The 19148-nt window shown below is 45.2% G+C and overlaps 1 protein-coding gene across 1 annotated transcript in view; it reads left to right on the top strand.

Moving 5' to 3' along the window:
- LOC147692397 (cytochrome P450 2A13-like) overlaps positions 1–19148 on the top strand; it is a 326869-nt gene that overhangs the window by 142200 nt on the left and 165521 nt on the right. Inside the window, exons 2-3 of the mRNA XM_086938614.1 lie at positions 6037–6199; positions 6310–6459. Of these exons, the coding sequence (XP_086794740.1) occupies positions 6037–6199; positions 6310–6459 (313 nt within the window). The remainder of the gene's footprint in view (positions 1–6036; positions 6200–6309; positions 6460–19148) is intronic.

Consider the following 19148-nt stretch of genomic DNA (forward strand, 5'->3'; position numbering starts at 1 on the left):
GGAATCACTATTACAGGCTCGCAAAACGGGATTCATGTAGGAATCGCAAAAAAAAATGCGATTCCTACATGTTCCTTATTTGCGATTAGCAATTAGCTAATGTAAATGTAAATGTAAATTGATACTTGTATAGCGCACTACTCACCCGCAAGGGTCTCAAGGCGCTTGTACGAATACCGCTGTGGAACCCATCCTGGCTTTCCCTGTGAGGTGTCCACTCCTGGGCACCCCCAAGGTGGAGGCCAGGCATCCTTAGCGTTGTGGGGGCAATTGTGGAGATTAAGCAAGCTATTGCCCAGAGTTGCAGAGTGAGACTCCATGATTGAAATAGGCACCGAGGCGAGAATTATCTGGTCCGTGGAATTTTGAGCCCAAGACCCGCCGAGGCGGGGAATTGAACCCTGGTCCCGGGCCAGACCTCTGCATCAGGGTCTGCCGCTCCAACCATTGAGCCACACTTCTCACACTTCTAATCGCAAATAAGATAGCGATTTAAAGGGTGCCAGGGGTGTCCAAAGGACACCCTGTAGCACCCCTTAAATGCAAATTTAAACAGGTGTTGCGCTCGCACATGTCCAAAGGACATGTGTGTGTCTGCAACATGCAACTTAGAAAAATGCTTTTAAAAGCATTTTTCTAAGTTTTCGCTATTTACCACGAGGTTTGACCTCACGGTAAATAGCGGGCCGAAATTGCGAAATCGCAATTTTAAATTGGATGATGGATTGCAATTAAGGAATCTCAAATAGAGATTCCTTAAATGTAATTCCTCGCAAAATAGCGAAATCGCTATTACCGATTTTTGCATTTGGGATGATGAATTCAGCTTGATGAATCAGGCTGTATATTCTGTGTTCCTGCCTCCAATTTCCCCATCCTCCTAATGTTCTTTTTCTTTCACAGAATTCTCTACCTGCGCGTAGAGGAAAGGGGTGTATGTTGTAATGTCATTGACACCGTGGCTCTGTTTCACGCGCCAAGGTGGAATGTTCGAATGCGAAGGTTCGAAGATGAGCGCCGCTTGCTGCGAAGTCAGTGATCTCTAGCTGGCTGAAGGTGGCGGGCGCGCTGATGTCTTGTTGTCATCGTAATAAATGCTTTTGACCAGATCGTGTCTCCGCCTCATGTTGTGGCTACAACAGAACGTTTGTACTTTTTCTGCCCAAGGCCTATCTGTTTTATCAAGATTGGGTGATTGTACTGGTGTTGAAACAAAAGATATATTGAATGTACTTGTATGCCATGACTTATGAATCTGGGGCTGTTTCAAATATTTGATTAAAGATACCAACACCTGTAGTGCTGAGGAAGACACCTGATAAATGTGAGGGAAAATATTTTAGCATGGAAAACAGAAGCAGGGTATGTTGTTCGACCCTAATTTTTTTAATTGCTTGCCACCTGTCATTTTGTTTTTGTTTGTGTCATGCTATTATCCATTTAGTACTTTTGTTGTATTATGAAACTCAGTGAAAGGTTGCACTATACAAAAGACAAAACTATTATAATTCCCAGTGTTCTTATGTACTGCTTTATGTGAATGAAAGAATGAACACTGACAAAGTATGTAAACAGTTTACCTTTGGTTTTACTTCTGAAATACGTTTTTTTTTTTTTAAATGGACCACATCATTTTTAAAATGTTAACTACTAGATGGCAAGTCACTCCAGGCCATGTACAGTACCTTCACACAATTCTGGCATTTTAGCATTGTTGAAATACAACTACAAGCCCCCAAATGGAACATGCTATTGGCTAAAAAGCCAACTGATGGTATCGTAAGGTGTGCCCTTTCAATATAGAAAACAATATTGTGGTATGGAAATATCAAGAACAAAATATTGAAACCAAAATATTGAAAGATAAGTATACATTTCTAAGATAGGAGGTAGCAGCTCAGTATTTATTTGAAAACCTCTTCACAGCCGCGGATATACGTGGCAATAAAGGAGCTGTAATGGCATCACCAGAGGGTGATACTAAGGCTTTGTTGAAGTCGTTGGAGAAACAAATGAAGATAGAAATTACTAAATGGTGGGAACAAAAATCCCTTGAAAAATATGTGGGTGTAGGAAGGATCCCTCGCGGCTTACGCATCATGATCGCCCCCAGTTTTGATAACCCAAATCCGGATATGGTGAAGGAGTGGGCAGACAGCAACCTTGAAGCCTCAATGAGATTGGTCCATATATTAATGAAATATGTCCGCGGCGACCGTGAAATTGTTTTGAAGGAAATTGAAAGAATCAAGGTAGAGCTGGATGAATCAGAGTTTGAGGATCCAGTATCCAAAAGTAGAAACGATATTAAAATCAGATTAAAAAAACAAGAAGACACAATTAAAACAAGAAAAGGTTTTAAGTTTACACGTGATAAATTAGATTACGAATCAGGAGAAATATTCACGTTTGCACGTAAATATGACTTCATGTGCAATCATTTTTTGCAAATGAATCAAGCCAGCGAGAATGCCAGATCTGGCGCCGATAACAGAGAGCCCCCAACAGCTTCTATTTCCGATGCCAGTTCACTTCAAAGTATGCAGGAATCAGATGACTGCAGTTTAGGAAGAGGCCACATTGGTGATGATTTGGGCACACTGACTCCTGCAGAACAGTCGGCAAGACCCTCAGACCTCAAAAAAATGTACAAATTCCAGACAAAGACGGAACCAAAGGAGGAGGGCCAGAAGGAAATCCAGTAAATGCAAGAAACAAAAAAAGCAACACAACAACAAGTGGATAAAGAAGTGAATACGAACACTAATACAGTAATTAATCTATCTCAGGTCCAATTAGATCAAGCGGAAATACAGCTTCTATCATTGGGCCTATCATTCTGCCCAGAGAGAAATTTTAATTGCGTTCAAACACGAAGGGACATTTTCAAATTCATCCGAAATCTGAAATTAAAAAAGTATTTTACCATTAAGAAATCTTAAAGTAGTCTTGAACCAAATTCCATCAGTACAACATCGGCACAGGCTAATCACTTGACTCTACTGGTATCGGATATTCCAGCATTGAGAACGTTGGATTCTTTAGCATCAGAAGGCAACAACGAGGATCCAATACAAAGTACTCAGGATCTTCAGTCCAATGCAGGAATACATTTATTATCGGCAAAATCGAGGGCATATTACCAAGCATAAGCGATAATTATCGCTATGCTTGGTTAGCGACAATTTTATCGCTGTGCTTCGCCTAATTTTATCGCTTAGGAGTCTTGCTATTATCAAGGTTTATCTCCTAAGAGATAAAAATCGGACGAAATGCATGATATTCATGCCTTACCGAGCTAATTCTCTTAGCCATGCTATCCACCTACCATTGGATAGCATGGCTAAGAACTGCTCAGGGCAGGCGTTAGCTTTTGGAGATATTCGCGCTTAGCGCAAATATTTCCAAAAGTTGGTAATCGGAGATAGCGATGTTAGCGACTGTTTCCAGTTGCTAACATCTTGGCACGCCCACTTTGCATGTCATTAGCGATAATTATCGCTGACATGCAAAGTGGGCCCCTAAATGCCCGCTTTCACCTACAAGCTGTCGCTAACTAGTGTTAGCGACAGCTTGGTGATAGGGAGATGAAATTATCACCGCATTAACGGGAAAAAGTCCCGCTAATGCGGCGATAATGGCCCTTGGTAATATGCCCCCAAGTCCTTTTAAACCAACATCATCATTTATCCCCATTATGCCGCGGGATGCCATTGACATTTTCCAAGATGTGGTGGTAGACAAACATAAAAAATTACAGTTAACTAATCAACGAGGAAAGAACAGAATTTAATTTAAACAGAAACATTTTCAGGATCTCACGAAGAATTTACAGGAACAAAGCGATGTTATCATCAATAAATCCGACAAAGGGGGCATGCGTTACAACGGAATGCGTTGTTAAGTCATACAACCCTTTGAGGTTTGTGTGGCTTATATGGTAGGCCTTCAGCACCTTAGGTATGTGCCCTGTGTTTAATAGGTGCAGCACACCCTGTAGGTGCTTCCCCAAGACTGCCATGAGTGAGGCAGCCTATAAAAAGTTACAAGAGGGAGCAATGAGGAAGGTAGATATATACGGTAGTTATAAAAACATAATTTATGTACATCAGGCCAGATGACAAGTAATGTGCACATGCTGCCATTTCTGTGATGTAATAGTATTATGGGAAGTCAAGGTGCCTTTCCAACAGGTAGTACTGAGTGATTTGGCTCTTCATGATAGATTACTGGATTTGTGTTATGGTCAGAGTCTGTTAAGTAGCCAAATAAATTGCATATCTCTGCTGTGTTGAATGTATGTGTCTTCTGGTTAATGTGTTCTGTTCATTCACATACTCAAAATGGATGCTACTAGGGCATGGGTACTCACAAACATGTTATCTGGGGCCGCAAAGTTTGGTCTTTGGTGTGACTGAGGGCTGCACTGATGCCAGCGGGGGTGGAAAGTCAGTGTAGGAGAAGCAAACCATGCATATTTTGTGGTGGAACTCAATAGCGCAATGTGAAATCAGAAAACCTCTTTCTTCACTATCACATATAAGAGGAACTGAAAATACATGATTTAAGGATGCATGCTGTTCAAAACCATCTCCTGTGCTTGCATGTAATCACTAATGGCATTGTTGTCAGGATGGTAGGGGGGAAAGCTTGAACGTTAATAAATTCATGTTAGAAAGCCATCACTTTAAAAAAAATACTTCTGAATGCACTGCCATAATTTGATTTATAAAAGTGAAATGGTTCTACAGGTCAATGAAATACACTTTTTGAATTTCGAAAAGGCTATTGTATTTTTACATATTTGTTGTCGTTAAAAATGAAGGTGTTCCTAAAGTTAAGGGCCTTTTTACTTCCTTTCAATAATTGCAATTAATCGTTAAATAATTGTTTGCTCTAAATTAAAAAAAATAATAATGGTAGTGCTGAGTCGAATAAACATCAGCCCAGTGCTGCTGCTTCCCTGGGGGCCGCATGTAAGATCAGGAAGGCTGCATGCGGCCCCCGGGTCGTACTTTGAGTATCATTGAACTAGGCGCATACTCATTCAACATGGACAAATTGTACTAATTAATATTGAGGATATATGTACTGTGGTCCAAGAATTTTGTGGTCAGAATATCGAAGACCAAAATATCAAAAGGTAAGTGCATATAGAGCAAGTATAGATATACTATTCCTAATTCCACGTCTATGTTCCTTGATGATTTATACATCCTCAAAGTATATCTATGCAGATTTAGGGGAAACAACACTTACAACGCAACTTTTACAACGCACTACCTTTACAACAAAACTTTTACAACGCAACATCCATTACAACGCATGCCATTACAACGCAACCATTATAACGCATGTCACTACAACGCATACCACTACAACGCATGTCATTACAACTCAGTCATTACTATGCATACCATTACAACGCATACCTACACTATCCAACACTTACCCTACTGTTGCACCCCCTGGAGTTAGAATAGTAATTTTTACCCCTACACTATCCAATACTTACCCTACTGTTGCACCCCCTGGAGTTAGAATAGTAATTTTTACCCCTACACTATCCAATACTTACCATACATGCAATGTAATGGTATGCGTTGTAATGGTATGCGTTGTAAATGTAGTATGCGTTGTAGTGGAATGCGTTGTAAAGGTAGTTTCAAAGAATTCGTTGTAATGGCATGCGTTGTAATGGAATGCGTTGTAATGGATGTTGCAGTGTAAAAAATGCGTTGTAAAGGTATGCGTTGTAAAAGTATGCGTTGTAACGACATACATCCCAGATTTAGGTATAGATAATCTAAGCATACTTTTTTGCGGATATTTAGCATTTGGTATTTTGTCCTTGGTATTTACATACCTCAATATTATGGTTTGATATTCAGAGTGCACATCTCGTGGACAATAATATTAGAAAAACAGCCTCCCCTAACAGAAGGATATAATGTATTAACTAAGCATTTGTCCCATATATGCATGTGCATTCATATACTTAAAAATGCTTAATGCCTGTTGCTTTTCTTTTCATAGCTTGGTGATACCTATGGTCCAGTCTTCACTGTGTATTTAGGTCCTCAGCCTATGGTGGTCCTGTGTGGGTATGAGGCAGTAAAAGAAGCTCTTGTTGACAATAAGGAGGTATTTGTGGACCGAGGAAATTTGCCAGTACACAATCACATCTTGAAAGGATACGGTGAGAATAGCTTTTCTTCTCACCTAGCTGGTCTTCTTTTCTTAAACTAAGGAAAAATAAACTGTTTGACAGTAAGAGAGCTAATATATTTTTATTGCTCCTCAAACCAGGGATCACAATGAGTAATGGGGAGCGCTGGAAGCAGATGCGCCGATTTTCAATCATGACCCTGAGAAATTTTGGGATGGGGAAGAGGAGCATTGAGGAACGGATCCAGGAGGAGGCACAGTTCCTGGTGGACGAACTCAGAAAGACACAAGGTATTTGGCACTCAAATAAATAGAATTTTATAAAGAGGATCTGAATTATGACCCTTGCAACTTTGAGAGGTCACTGAAAGCCTACACTGGGAATGCCTTTTAGCAGGTCAAACAAACAGTGTGTAGGTATGGAGTAGGCCTTGCAGTGAAAGCTACTAGTAGTTCCCTTTGGCAAAGAAAATCTGGTGTTTCCTCCTGGACATTGTGTAAAGTCACAAAACGGAGTTTTAAAAACATGTGGTAATAATAACATTCTTTTGCTATTTAGATACACTGCATCCCTCCTAGGCTCTTTTAGTTGAGGTCACCAAAACAACACCATACATGCCAAATACATTTGCTCCATAGTAGTACACCCATTCAATCAATCAATCAATCAAATAATTTGTAGAGCGTGCTACTCACCCGTTAGGGTCTCAAGGCGCTGGGAGGGAGGGGAGTCGCTACTGCTTGAAAAGCCAGGTCTTGAGTTGTTTCCTGAAGGAGAGATGGTCCTGGGTCAGCCGTAGGGGGGTGGGGAGGGAGTTCAATGTCATGGCTGCCAGGTAGGAGAAGGATCTTCCTCCGGCGGTGGCTTTGCGAATTCGTGGGACGGCGGCCAGAGCGAGGCTGGCGGATCGGAGCTGTCGGGTGGGTGTGTAGAATGTGAGGCGGCTGTTGAGGTATTTGGGGCCCATGTCGTGGAGAGCTTTGTGTGCATGGGTGAGGAGTCTGAACGTGATCCTCTTGCTGACGGGGAGTCAGTGCAGGTCTTTCAGATGGGCAGAGATGTGGCTGTGACGGGGGATGTCCAGGATGAGTCGTGCAGAGGCATTCTGTATGCGCTGGAGTCTTTTCTGGAGTTTGGCTGTGGTTCCAGCGTAGAGGGTGTTCCCATAGTCCAGTCGGCTGGTGACGAGGGCCTGGGTGACCGTCTTCCTGGTGTCGGTGGGGATCCACCGGAAGATCTTACGGAGCATGCGCAGGGTGTTAAAACAGGATGACGAGACGGCGTTGACTTGCTTGGTCATCGTGAGGGATGAGTCCAGGATGAAGCCCAGGTTGCGTACATGGTCCGTGGACTTGGGGGCGGTGCCCAGCGCAGAGGGTCACCAGGAGTCTTCCCAGGCAGAGGGGGATGGTCCCAAGATGAGGACTTCCGTCTTGTCTGAGTTCAGTTTCAGACGGCTGAGCTTCATCCAGTCCGCGACGGTGGCGGGGTCGTTGGTGAGGGAGAGGATCAACTGGGTGTCGTCAGCGTAGGAGATGATGTTAAGGTTGTGTTGGCGTGCAATGGCTGCGAGAGGGCTCATGTAGACGTTGAAGAGGGTGGGGCTGAGCGAGGATCCTTGAGAAACGCCGCAGATGACTTCGGTGGCCGCGGATCAAAAGGGGGGGAGGCGGACTCTCTGGGTTCTTCCGGCGAGGGATGAGATGATCCATTCCAAGGACGATCCTTGGATTCCGGTGTTGCTGAGGCGCCATATCAGGGTGCAGTGGCACATGGTATCGAAGGCTGCTGAGAGGTCCAGGAGGATGAGGACAGCTGTTTCCCCGTTGTCGAGCAGGGACCTGATGTCGTCGGTAGCTGCAAAGAGTGCGGTCTCAGTGCTGTGGTTTGCTCGGAAGCCGGACTGCGAGGGGTCGAGGGATCCGTTAGTCTCGAGGAAGGCGGAGAGTTGTTTGTTGACGGTCTTCTTGATGACTTTTGCAGGAAAAGGGAGGAGCGAGATGGGGCGGATGTTCTTGAGGTCCGTGGGGTCCGCGGTGGGTTTCTTCAGGAGGGCGCTGAGCTCGGCATGTTTCCAGCTCTCCGGGAAGGTGGCGGATGCGAAGGAGCTGTTAATGATGTCCGGGAGTTGGGGTGCGATGATGGAGTCGGCTATGTTGAAGATGTCGTGTGAACAGGGGTCGGTTGGGGAGCCGGAGTGGATGGTGTTCATCATGCGGGTGGTGTCTTCGGTGCTGACCGAGGTCCAGGTGCAGAGGGTGGTGGTGGGGGGCGCTGGTTCCGTTGTTGGGTGCGTGGTCTGTTTGCTGAAGCTGTTGTGTATGTCGGCGATCTTGCGGTGAAAGAGCGAGGCGAGAGAGTCACAGAGGTCTTGCGAGGGTGTGATGTCGTTTTTGCAGGCGCTGGGGTTGGAGAGCTCTTTAACGATGCTAAAGAGTTCCTTGCTGTTGTGGGTGTTGTTGTCCAATCATTGTATGATGGAAGACAAGAGAGCTCCGCACTTTAAGATCCATGTTAAAGAGAGCTGTGGCCTACCAGGTCCAGATATCAGTAAGGGGGTTTCTGCTTTTTTTTATAGGTCTGGCTTCACAGCACACCTGTTTGCATGACATACTTTTACTAATGGAGGTGCTTCCACTGAAATACAGGAGGGACTAGTTTACATCGGAACCATGCACTCAATCATCATGCGATGTGCCACATTCAAATCTTTATCTCCTGTATGCATTCTTTACAGGAAGCAATCCTTTTTTATTACTTTCTACTAGCATTCGCAAACCCAATTGAGCAGGTTTTGTTGTGAAAAACAACTTGCGTGCATGCAATGCTGGAAAACTGCATTTTGAAATATTTGTGTTTACATGCATTAACACATAAAAGTCAGATCTATTTTCTTGGACAATGTGTGCATTTTTATGGGATTGAAAACAAGAAGCACTCAAACAACTCTGTAATTATACAATTCCACACCACAGATCACTGGAGGCCACTAGACTACTGGTGCTATGAAGGTTCAAATTTGGGGTGATGGCGCACTGGCACTTGCACCATCATCTTTTCATATGTTATGTTATGTTAAAAAGAATGTATATAGGGCACGTACACTGGGCTGGTTTCATGGCGGTACCCGGATAGATACCTGTGCCCTAAGGAGTTACTCATAAGCCTGTCGGAACAGCCAGGTTTTAAGAAGTTTTCTAAAACCTAGGAGGTCAGTGCAAATCCGAATTTCAGAAGGTAGAGAATTTCAAAGTTTAAGGGCCAGGATAGCAAACCGTGGACCTCCTACACGCTTCAATTTAAATAAGGGAGTAGACAGGAATTGCTTGTGAGACGAGCACAAGATGCATGTCGGTTCATGCCTTATAATAAAGCTGTTAAAAATGTAGGACTTCTTCCATTTAGAGATTTGAAAATGAGACAGCAGACTTTGAAAGCGCAATGTTGAGTGATCGGAAGCCAGTGTAGCTTCCTTAGAAGTGGAATATTTTACCCCACTGTTTGTCTAGACCTTTGTTAGTTGACTTGAAGCATTGTAAGGGCAGTAGCATCAGAAATACATTACCAACTTGTGAAGTCGATATAACACCTCAATATGGACAATGAATCAATAATATTAAATAAATTGGTTTATTGTAGGATATTAATACCACAATATAGTTTGAAGGCTGAAATGTGCCAATATATTCAGCTTAATTTTATGAGATACAGAATAGTAACAACCACGAAGAGAATAAAGCAAATTGGCACAAATAGGTATTCCATAAAGAAACTTGCCTTTTCTATTCTAAACATAAATTGAGCATAGAATTAGCTAATGTGAATTTCTAGCCAGGGAGCATAGTGGTTGTCAGCATATGATAGAACTTCTCTAGATGTTCAGGGAAGTAAAGAAGTCATCAGCATAAAGTCTCACACTGGGGGGAAAGCCCAGCAAGAGAGCAATCTGTTCCCTCTCTGAGAGGGGGAAAGTCAACCTAACTAGCTGCTGAAATACCAATAAAAATATGCAGTAGCTTCAGAAACATCCACATCTTTCTTTTCACCACCAAGAACCGACCAAATTGCTGGATGGAAGAGGAGTCGCCATACTCTCTTCAGCTCCCATTTCCTCGAAACCACGCTTGCAGCTGGCAACCTTGGGTACCTCATCCTCCTGGTACGCGGTAAACAGAAGGGCCATTTGATCATTATTTCTCTGAGTTCGCTGCCAGCCTCCTCCCCACAGGCCTCTCTATCATTAAACTCATACAAACAATAAGTCTTTCCCTAGCTAACAAAAAACATGATAACATACCTGCTAAAGAAAGAAAACAGTCTACTGGCAAGGTTAAAACACATATTTCAATTAGGACCTTAAGTCAGGCTAAGTTAACTCGAGCATAAAAAAATGAACTTTGGGTTATGCAGATATATCTATATAATTAATGTGATATTCATTAAATGCACAGTGTTTTTACTATGTTCATTGCTGCTGTAACACTTTTGCACTTTATAGGGAGGTAATGCCGCCCATGCACTGTCATGTGATCAAGGCCATCTCTTCCGGCCGAATCGTGGCACGGCGACATGGTGATTGTGAAATAAATCACTAGAACGAATTTGGGTCTACTGTTGCCTTCTTTTCAAGGATTAAGGGCAAGCGCACTGTTATATATATATATATATATATATATATATATATATATATATATATATATATATATATATATATATATATATATATATATATATATATATATATATATCTTATGTTACCAAATCCCTTTGGTAATCGCACCCAATAAAGAACAACAGCACTCACGGGTAGAGTCCACAAGTTTAATCCAAACTTGGAATCTGGGCATGCAGACCAGTTTCGGCGCTTAGCCTTCGTCTATGTATGCACAAAGCGCCGTCACCGCCATTATTTATTTATACAATGAAAACATTAGCAATTCACGGGCTTGTGACTATCTGTTTGACCAACCAAAAAGTGTACCAATGTTTGAGTGAGGAAATCTGCCATCTTGTAATGGTCTAAGGATAACGTCATACAATAAATATTGCATCAGTTAAAAACAACCATTGGCGAACACGGGTATATTACTAAATATTCCATAACACCCATAAATGAGCTTTAGACCCATATAAATCACATACATATTCCTACATTTAAAGGGTATTATACATTGCAAAGAGTAAATCACTCCATGCAACTTCTCTAAAACCCGTCTTTTGAATCGTAAGACAATCGGGATGCCAATACCGCCCACTGATGGGCTACCCTTTTGTTTAAACACACTATGTCAAGACAACTCCCTGGTCTGCAAACCTTCAGACAAGGGAGGAAATATTGTCTTACTAACGAAGGAGCAATATGAAAAAGAAGTGTTCCGCCAATTAAATGATGCTCGCTGTTACGAGAAAATCAATGAACAGTTATACAATCAGAGCATCACTGACTATCATCTTATGATTTCTTTTTGGTACAAAAACAACATGTTAGACACTGACAAACATTTTTTTTACGGTGCCTTAATCCTATGATTCCAACGTTTTACTACCTGCCTAAGGTCCATAAGGAAATGAGAAATCCTCCTGGGGGGCCTATTGTTGCATCACAAGGCAGTCTTACTGAACATTGCAGTTATCTTTCACGTACACTTCAGTGTCCAAGAATACTACTTTGCTTTTGCTTTGTTCATAGGTGAATCTTAGACCCGGGGTGCTTTTATTCAAGATGTCAAAATATTGCTGGAAATCTGTTTCGCTTCCGTTCCAAACAATGAAAAGATCATCAATAAACCTTTTCCAGGTCACTATATGTTTGGTGAAGTGCTCATTACTGCTGTTCCATGCCACCAGCCCATAACTACGCACGCGTAGCTTGGGCTGAAAGAAAAGCCCATTGCAGCTCCGTTTTGTTGGCGATACAGTTGATCTCCGAATAGGAAAATATTGTTTGTCAAACATAGGGAAATCATGTCCATTAACATGTCATTATGTTGTTTATAATGGAGAAAACTTGAGATTGACTACAGGATAACCTCTGACCCTGTACTTGCACCGCTGTTGTGGTGTACCGGCATTTTCAGAGGAGGTGAAACAATATATATATATATATATATATATATATATATATATATATATATATATATATATATATATATATATATATATATATATATATATATATATTATATTCTACATGTAATGTCTTAAAATCAAAAGAGTGTAAACTACCATCAGTAGAAAGAGGTATATTAGTGGTAGGTTTAAGCTTGAGTTTAGTTTGTTTTGATGGGGTAGGTGAATGCAATCCTGAAAGCAAAGCATCCTTAAAATAATAGCTACTGTCACACCAGCTTTTATAAACCTACACATATTACGGTCACTAGTTTCCATAACTTCACTACTATCAGACGATTGGATAGAAAATAGCAGCACATTGATTTCTCTCTGTGTGTTTCTACTTGTGCAAATGGCAAAACCGAGTTCAAAATTTTGTATGATTGATTTATTTACAAAAAAGCTTCATGGAGTTTCCCTAACCCTACTTTGTCTTATTTTTAAATGACACCTTAATGATTCTTCTGCATGCTTGGGCTTAGGGAGCCTTCTTAATTCTTTTGAAAAAAGTTCATTAGATTGTCTCAATTTGAAATAAATGTCAAAGTTCAGTTCAAAGACCGTACCCGACAGTTCATTCAAATGTAGAACAAGTTCAAATTGACACTCCACAACAATTTCAGGCTAATGGAGGTGCAACTAATATTGTCCTCAATATCATTGTTCAAATCATGAAAAACCCTGTTGCTGTCATTTGTTACAAAGTATGTCCACCTGAATGCCTTTGACAAGGCACTCTGGAACACTTAGATCTCCTAAGTCCAGGCTGTTTGTCCTCACAGCCACTTAGATCATGGCCTTCAATTTCCTCTGGGACAGTATGCTGTACGTGTTCCACACGCAAACGTGGTCTCTATCCCTCCTGCTGTCTCGCCCAATCATTTCCAGCTCCAACTCAGCTGGTTACACCAATAAGCCCTTTACCAGGATCAAGGTTGGCTTCTACTTGTACCACAGGCCAATCACTCTTTTTGTCTCAAGTCTAGACATCAACACATTAAGACCCCACTCTAGGCAAGGGTGTGCTGCTGCAGGTTCTGGGGCTACCACTGAACTCTAAGACCCCTACCTGTTGTCTATGCCCAATCAGTTTCTTCCTGGTCCCCTTTTAGCTGTTTTTGTACTTCACATCATCAGGTGGACATTCAACTCTCCGAGTATGGGCTGCATGCATTCAATTGGGGAGACCCCCACATTTAAAAGCAGTGTTTCATATGAGGATAACCAGGAAAGGCCCTCTCCAATGAGTTTCCAGACACATTTTCTGAACGTGTTTCTTGATCAAGACACAGTCTCCAGGACTGAGCTCATGGCACTGCTCCTGGTGCAGATGGGCCGTGGAAGATCCAACTCGACGAGGCACAGAATGCACCATATCAGTCAGTCGTTTGTAAAATTCCAGAAATATGTATTCTGTAATATTACAAGCACATTTGCCGGCACTGTAGGAAGCCTCATTTGCCAATCCATGATGATTTCATGGGCAACAGTCCTGTTCCCAGACCAGGTATGTTGATAAAACTCACCAACACTAAAGGCAAAGCATCCGGCCACTACAGAGATGTCAACTCTCACACCTTGGCTAGCCTGGATTTCAACATGCCAATCACCTGCTCCACTATTCCAGATGCCTCAGGCCGATAGCTGCAGTGCAGTCTCTGTTACACTTACAATGCTGCACACAACATTCTCAGAATCTCATTATTAAAATGAGTTTCACAGTCTGACTCCAGCATAGTTGGGAAACCATCATTAGAAAATACACACAATCAGCTGGACATATTTCATCACATTACACACAGCCATCTCGATAAAGTACAACTACATCCAGTTGAATGGTCCTCTTGATCCTACTATGCGACCATAACTACCCAAAATCATGGACCGCACCAAATCTGTACTGGCTATCAGCAAAAATAGTCACCTTCAATTCTTCTCAAACACAACAGGCTTTAATCAGTTCAGCCACTTATACAGAGCCTACACCTCGGAGCAAGGAAGCTTTCACTACTCCTCAACTGTACTGACTGTGTAATCATCTTGTGGGGTTCCCCCATCATTTCTTAAGATATTTTCTGCAGCAAGCATAATCTGCTCAGTTTTGGTCAATCTGCTGTTTGTGAAGTGCTGAGGGCGGGTACGCGTCAGCAATATGTCAACAGAATAGTGTACCATGATAGTAATAGAGTGTCCCATAACTATACTCTCACATCTTTTTTTTTTTTTTTAAATATTTTTATTTTGGAAACAGAGAAGGCACAGGTCTTCATTGCCTCTCAGATAGACCGAGGGCTGAAGAGTAGTTACATGCAATGTTCAGAGTAAAAACACGGCCATATGGGCCCACATCCCGGAGGCTGGGCGGCGTAAAGTCAGTGCATGTCGCAAGGAATCACAGCCGTTCATGAACATCATGTATACATCACTGTATCCGTTAATTCTTATATTTGTTTACTCCCCCTCATGGCTTCCATGGAGTCTCACTATTTTCCCAGTGGGTAAATACCCTTCACATTATAACATATCCTTAACTTAGAACAAAACCCAACAAACCCCCCGTGCGTGGCATCAGTAATATAATAAATTTGGTTCGGAAAAAGTCAGGCTATCTCTGTGCGGGCTTTAAGGTGCTGGCAACCATCTAGATGGTGACCTACGGGAATCTAAGCAAATCACATATATACACAATAGGGAACATTAGCGCGCGTCTAGCAGGGCATCACACGGGACCAGGGCTCTCCCAACCGTCTCCCACCCCAGTATCCTCAGAATCAGACCCCCAAGGGGTGAACAATTCGGCACTGGTAGCGTTCGAGTCATCCTCCGTCAACCCCTCCACACACATCATTCTCCAGGCAAGCAGGTCATCTTGAAGTTTTCCATCACGGCGTATGCGCTGCATATGTGTCTCCTCAGCCAGGGACCACTCTCTAACATCCCTAAGCCAGAGGGATATCTCAGGGGCCCTCTGCCCCATCCAGGTTATAGCCACACGCCGTCTTGCCAACACCAGTAATAATTGTAGAAACTTGTAGGACAGGTTCCTCTTTTTGAGCTTGGGTACCAGTGCCAAGAGACAATGTAGCGGATCCAGAGCAATCCGGAGTTTTGTAGCACGGCCAATATGGTCCACCACCTCCCTCCAAAAGCTACCAACCAGCGGGCACTCCCAGGCTCCCACTCCCGGCTCTCTCGGCTCCACACCTAGGGCAATTATGTTGTCTATCCGCAGAGATGCGATTCAGTGAGACCGGGGACATATAGGTACGGTGGACAAAGTTAAAGTGGATTAACTTGAATCGTGCATTACACGAGACTTTCCAGGTCAGGAGGCCAATTCGCTTACGCTGTTCCGGCTCCAGGGCCGATCCTTTGTCTGCCTCCCAGGCCGCCCAGGACGGGGCGGTCGGTGGGGTCGAATCCTGTCCCATAGTTGAGTATAAGAGGGAGACCAGCCTCCTCCCTCTACCACATGATAAGATAATGTCGAGGGTGTGGGTTAGCGGAGGAACCTCCGGGAATTGAGGCCACGTTGTTCTAGCCACTTCCAGTAGCCCTCTATAATGCAGATATTGCCCTCTGCCCAATTCGAAGGACTCCGTGGCCCGTTCAAAGGACACAAAGGTGTCATCCGGATAGAGGTCCGGTAGAGTCTCACAGCCTCCATTCCGCCACTCCCGATAGGACACGTTCTCTTCCATTCGGAGCACCGGAGCCAAAATCCACACTGGCAGCTCCCTATGGAAAGGGGCCCACCTCAATACCCTCTCGACAAACCGCTGCCAGACTCCTGCTGTGTGTCGCACCACATATGGCAAGGTTTCATCTGCTCCTCCTCCCTGCATAAGAGCCTCTCTCAGAGCCTTCTCGTTAGCTCTGCCCGTCAGCAGTTGTAGTTCCCAATTGTCCTCGTCAGCGAACCACCGTGCAGCTGGCAGAACTGCGCTGCATAGTAATAGAGGTCAAACCTTGGGGCCTCCAGACCCCCCTCCTCCCAACTCCGGACCACCGTGGGCAGAGCTACTCTGCTACGCCCGCCCGCCCAAAGCAGAGAAGTGAGCAGCGAGTCGAGTGTTCGAAATATCCGAGGGGGAAGCGGACACAAGGTATTTTGCAAGATATACAGCATCCTGGGAAGCATCACCATCTTGGCGATCACCAAACGTCCCATAAGGGAGAGAGGGAGTGTGTTCCAGAAGGACACAGACTGGTGAAGGGTCTTAAGCACTCGGTCGGCGTTGCGGGCTAGAAGGTGCTCATCAGTCAAGGCCACCTGAATGCCAATTAATTAATTAATTGTGGGTTTGTAATGCGCTGGAATCAACTCCCGAAGGAGTATCTCTGCGCAGTAGACCGCTGGGGAACCCGTCCTGGCTATCCCTGTGAGATAGTCCCTACTGGGTATCTCCAAGGTGAAACCAGGCATCCCTGGCATATGTGGGGGGCCGTTGTGGAGATGAGGCAAGCTAATGCCCAGAGTTGCCGAGTGTGATCCCTGGTTAGAGTAGGCACCGAGATGAGAATTATCGAGTCCGCTGACCCTGGTCCACGACCCTGCCGCGTCGGGAATTGAACCCTGGTCCTGGGCTGTCCTCTGCTCTCGGGTCTGCCGCCTCTAACCAGTGAGCCACACCACTCCACTGATAGCCAAGATAGCGGAACGCTTCACGCTCCCACCTCAACCCTAGACACGGGGGGACAACATTCGGGTCGGCAGCACAGCCCGCCAGCGGGAAAATCAACGATTTTCCAGGATTGATGCGCAGTCCAGAGGCTGCGCCAAAGCGGTCCAACATCTGCATCAAAGCGGGCAGCGAATCGCTGGGAGCCTTCAAGTAGAATAGAGCGTCGTCAGCATAGAGGGAGATCACGTTTGTGGTCTCGCCCACCTTAATGCCCCACTGCTCCAACTCAGCGTGTGCGGAGACCGCCAAGGGCTTTATTGCCAGGGCAAACAGGAGCGGGGAGAGAGGGCACCCCTGGCGGGTGCCCCTCCCGAGGGGCACTCCTCAGAGCGGGCCGATCCAAGTCGGACTTTAGCCGGGGCGACCCATAGAGCACTCGGATCCAATTGCAGAACACCGGCCCGAACCCCGTCCTCTGGAGCACTTCTAATAAATACCCCCAGTTAACCGTGTCAAAGGCTTTAGCTAGATCAATGCAGACCAGTACGTGTGAGTCCTCCCTCCACGCACCTCATGGAGGATATGGTTCAGACGCCTCAGGTTCATCGCCGTGTTACAGCCAGGGATGAACCCACATTGGTCTGGGTGGATCAGGTGGGCCATATGGGGGGCAAAGCGAGTAGCCAATAGTTTAGTGAGGATCTTAGCATCTGTGTTGATCAGGGTGATGGGCCGGAATGCTGCGGGATCACAACCATCCCCACCCGGTGTCAGGATCATGCAGACCTCTCCCTGGTTCATAGTAGGCGGGAGAACGCCAGCCTCCAGGGCTTCGTTATAGACCTGCAACAAGAGGGGGGCTAGGACTCCACCGAACGAATGGTAAAATTCAGGCGGGAAACCGTCCCCACCTGGGGTCTTAGCCCGTGGCAGGGTGGCCAATGCTGCGCTGATATCCTGAAGAGTTAAGCCAGCATCCAGTTCCTCCGCCATTTCCCCCGAAAGGGCCCGGAGATCCAAGTCCTGGAGATAGGGCCGGTAGGAAACCTCCGTGAATGAGGGGTCAGCAGCATACACGGTCTCCAGATGGGATCGGAGGACCTCGAGAATAGCAGACTCCGAGTGCACCACATTCCCAGACGGGGCCCGAAGGGCAACTATCCTCTCAGGTGCGAACTTCCTTCGAAGAATCCAGGCCAGCAGGCGGCCAGATTTGTCACCCTCTCGGTGGAGGCGCTGTCTATATTGACCTAAGGTGTATTTATCGAGGTGAGTGAGCATGTCATGCACAGACACCTGGGCCGTCTTCTCCGCCATCTGATCCGAAGTGTCAGGATCCAGCCTAGACTGACAGCGTCGAAGCACGCTCTCAGCATCCTGCAAGTCAGAGAGTAGCTGCTTCCGCACCCCATACATGAGGCCCATACAGGCTCCGCGTATCACCGCCTTCAGGGCTTCCCACTTGGTGGAGTATGGCATGTCACCACTCTCAAAGTTCAAATCTATGTAGTCCGACAGGGCAGTCGCCACATGTTCCCTTCCCACCTGGTCTTGGAGGATGTCAATTGGCATTCGCCAGGTACGGGACAGGCAGCCTGGTCAGCCCACTGAGCCATGCATGTTACCGGGGCATGATCCGACAGAAAGCGGGCCTGGTGTGTGACCGTCAAAGTGAGAGATGGGGGAAGATTGGCCACAAGGACACGGTCCAATCTGCTATGTGTTCCGTGCGTCGGGGTATGGCAAGTAAACAGTCTCTGTGTAGGGTGACTCACGCGCCACACATCCACAGCTCCCAAGTTGTGCATGACTTCCTGAAGGCGCGCCGTCATACGTGGCTTCGTGCCAGACCGAGGGGGGTGTCTGTCCATTTCGGGGTCCAAAACACAATTGAAATCCCCAAGCCAGAGGAAGGGGGCATCTACGTCAGAAGCAACAAGATCCTGAATGGGGAGAAAAAGGTCGGATCATCGATATTCGGTGCATAGGAGTTCAAGAGTAAGATTTCCCTATCATCCAGCTTGATCCGCAAAAGCAGATACCTGCCTTCAATGTCTGCCTCAACATATTGGACAGCACAGGGAGTCCCAGGCGCCACCCAAATAAGGACGCCCCTGGCCTACGTGGAGAAGGAGGAATGGAACATATGGCCTCTCCACTTCTTGGATAGCCGCTGAGCGCCCTCCTAATCTAAATGGGTCTCCTGAAGGCACGCCACGGAGACCCCATGCCGTTTAAGGAAG

This window comes from Lissotriton vulgaris, chromosome 9 (genome assembly GCF_964263255.1).
Source record: "Lissotriton vulgaris chromosome 9, aLisVul1.2, whole genome shotgun sequence".
Lineage (NCBI taxonomy): Eukaryota > Metazoa > Chordata > Amphibia > Caudata > Salamandridae > Lissotriton > Lissotriton vulgaris.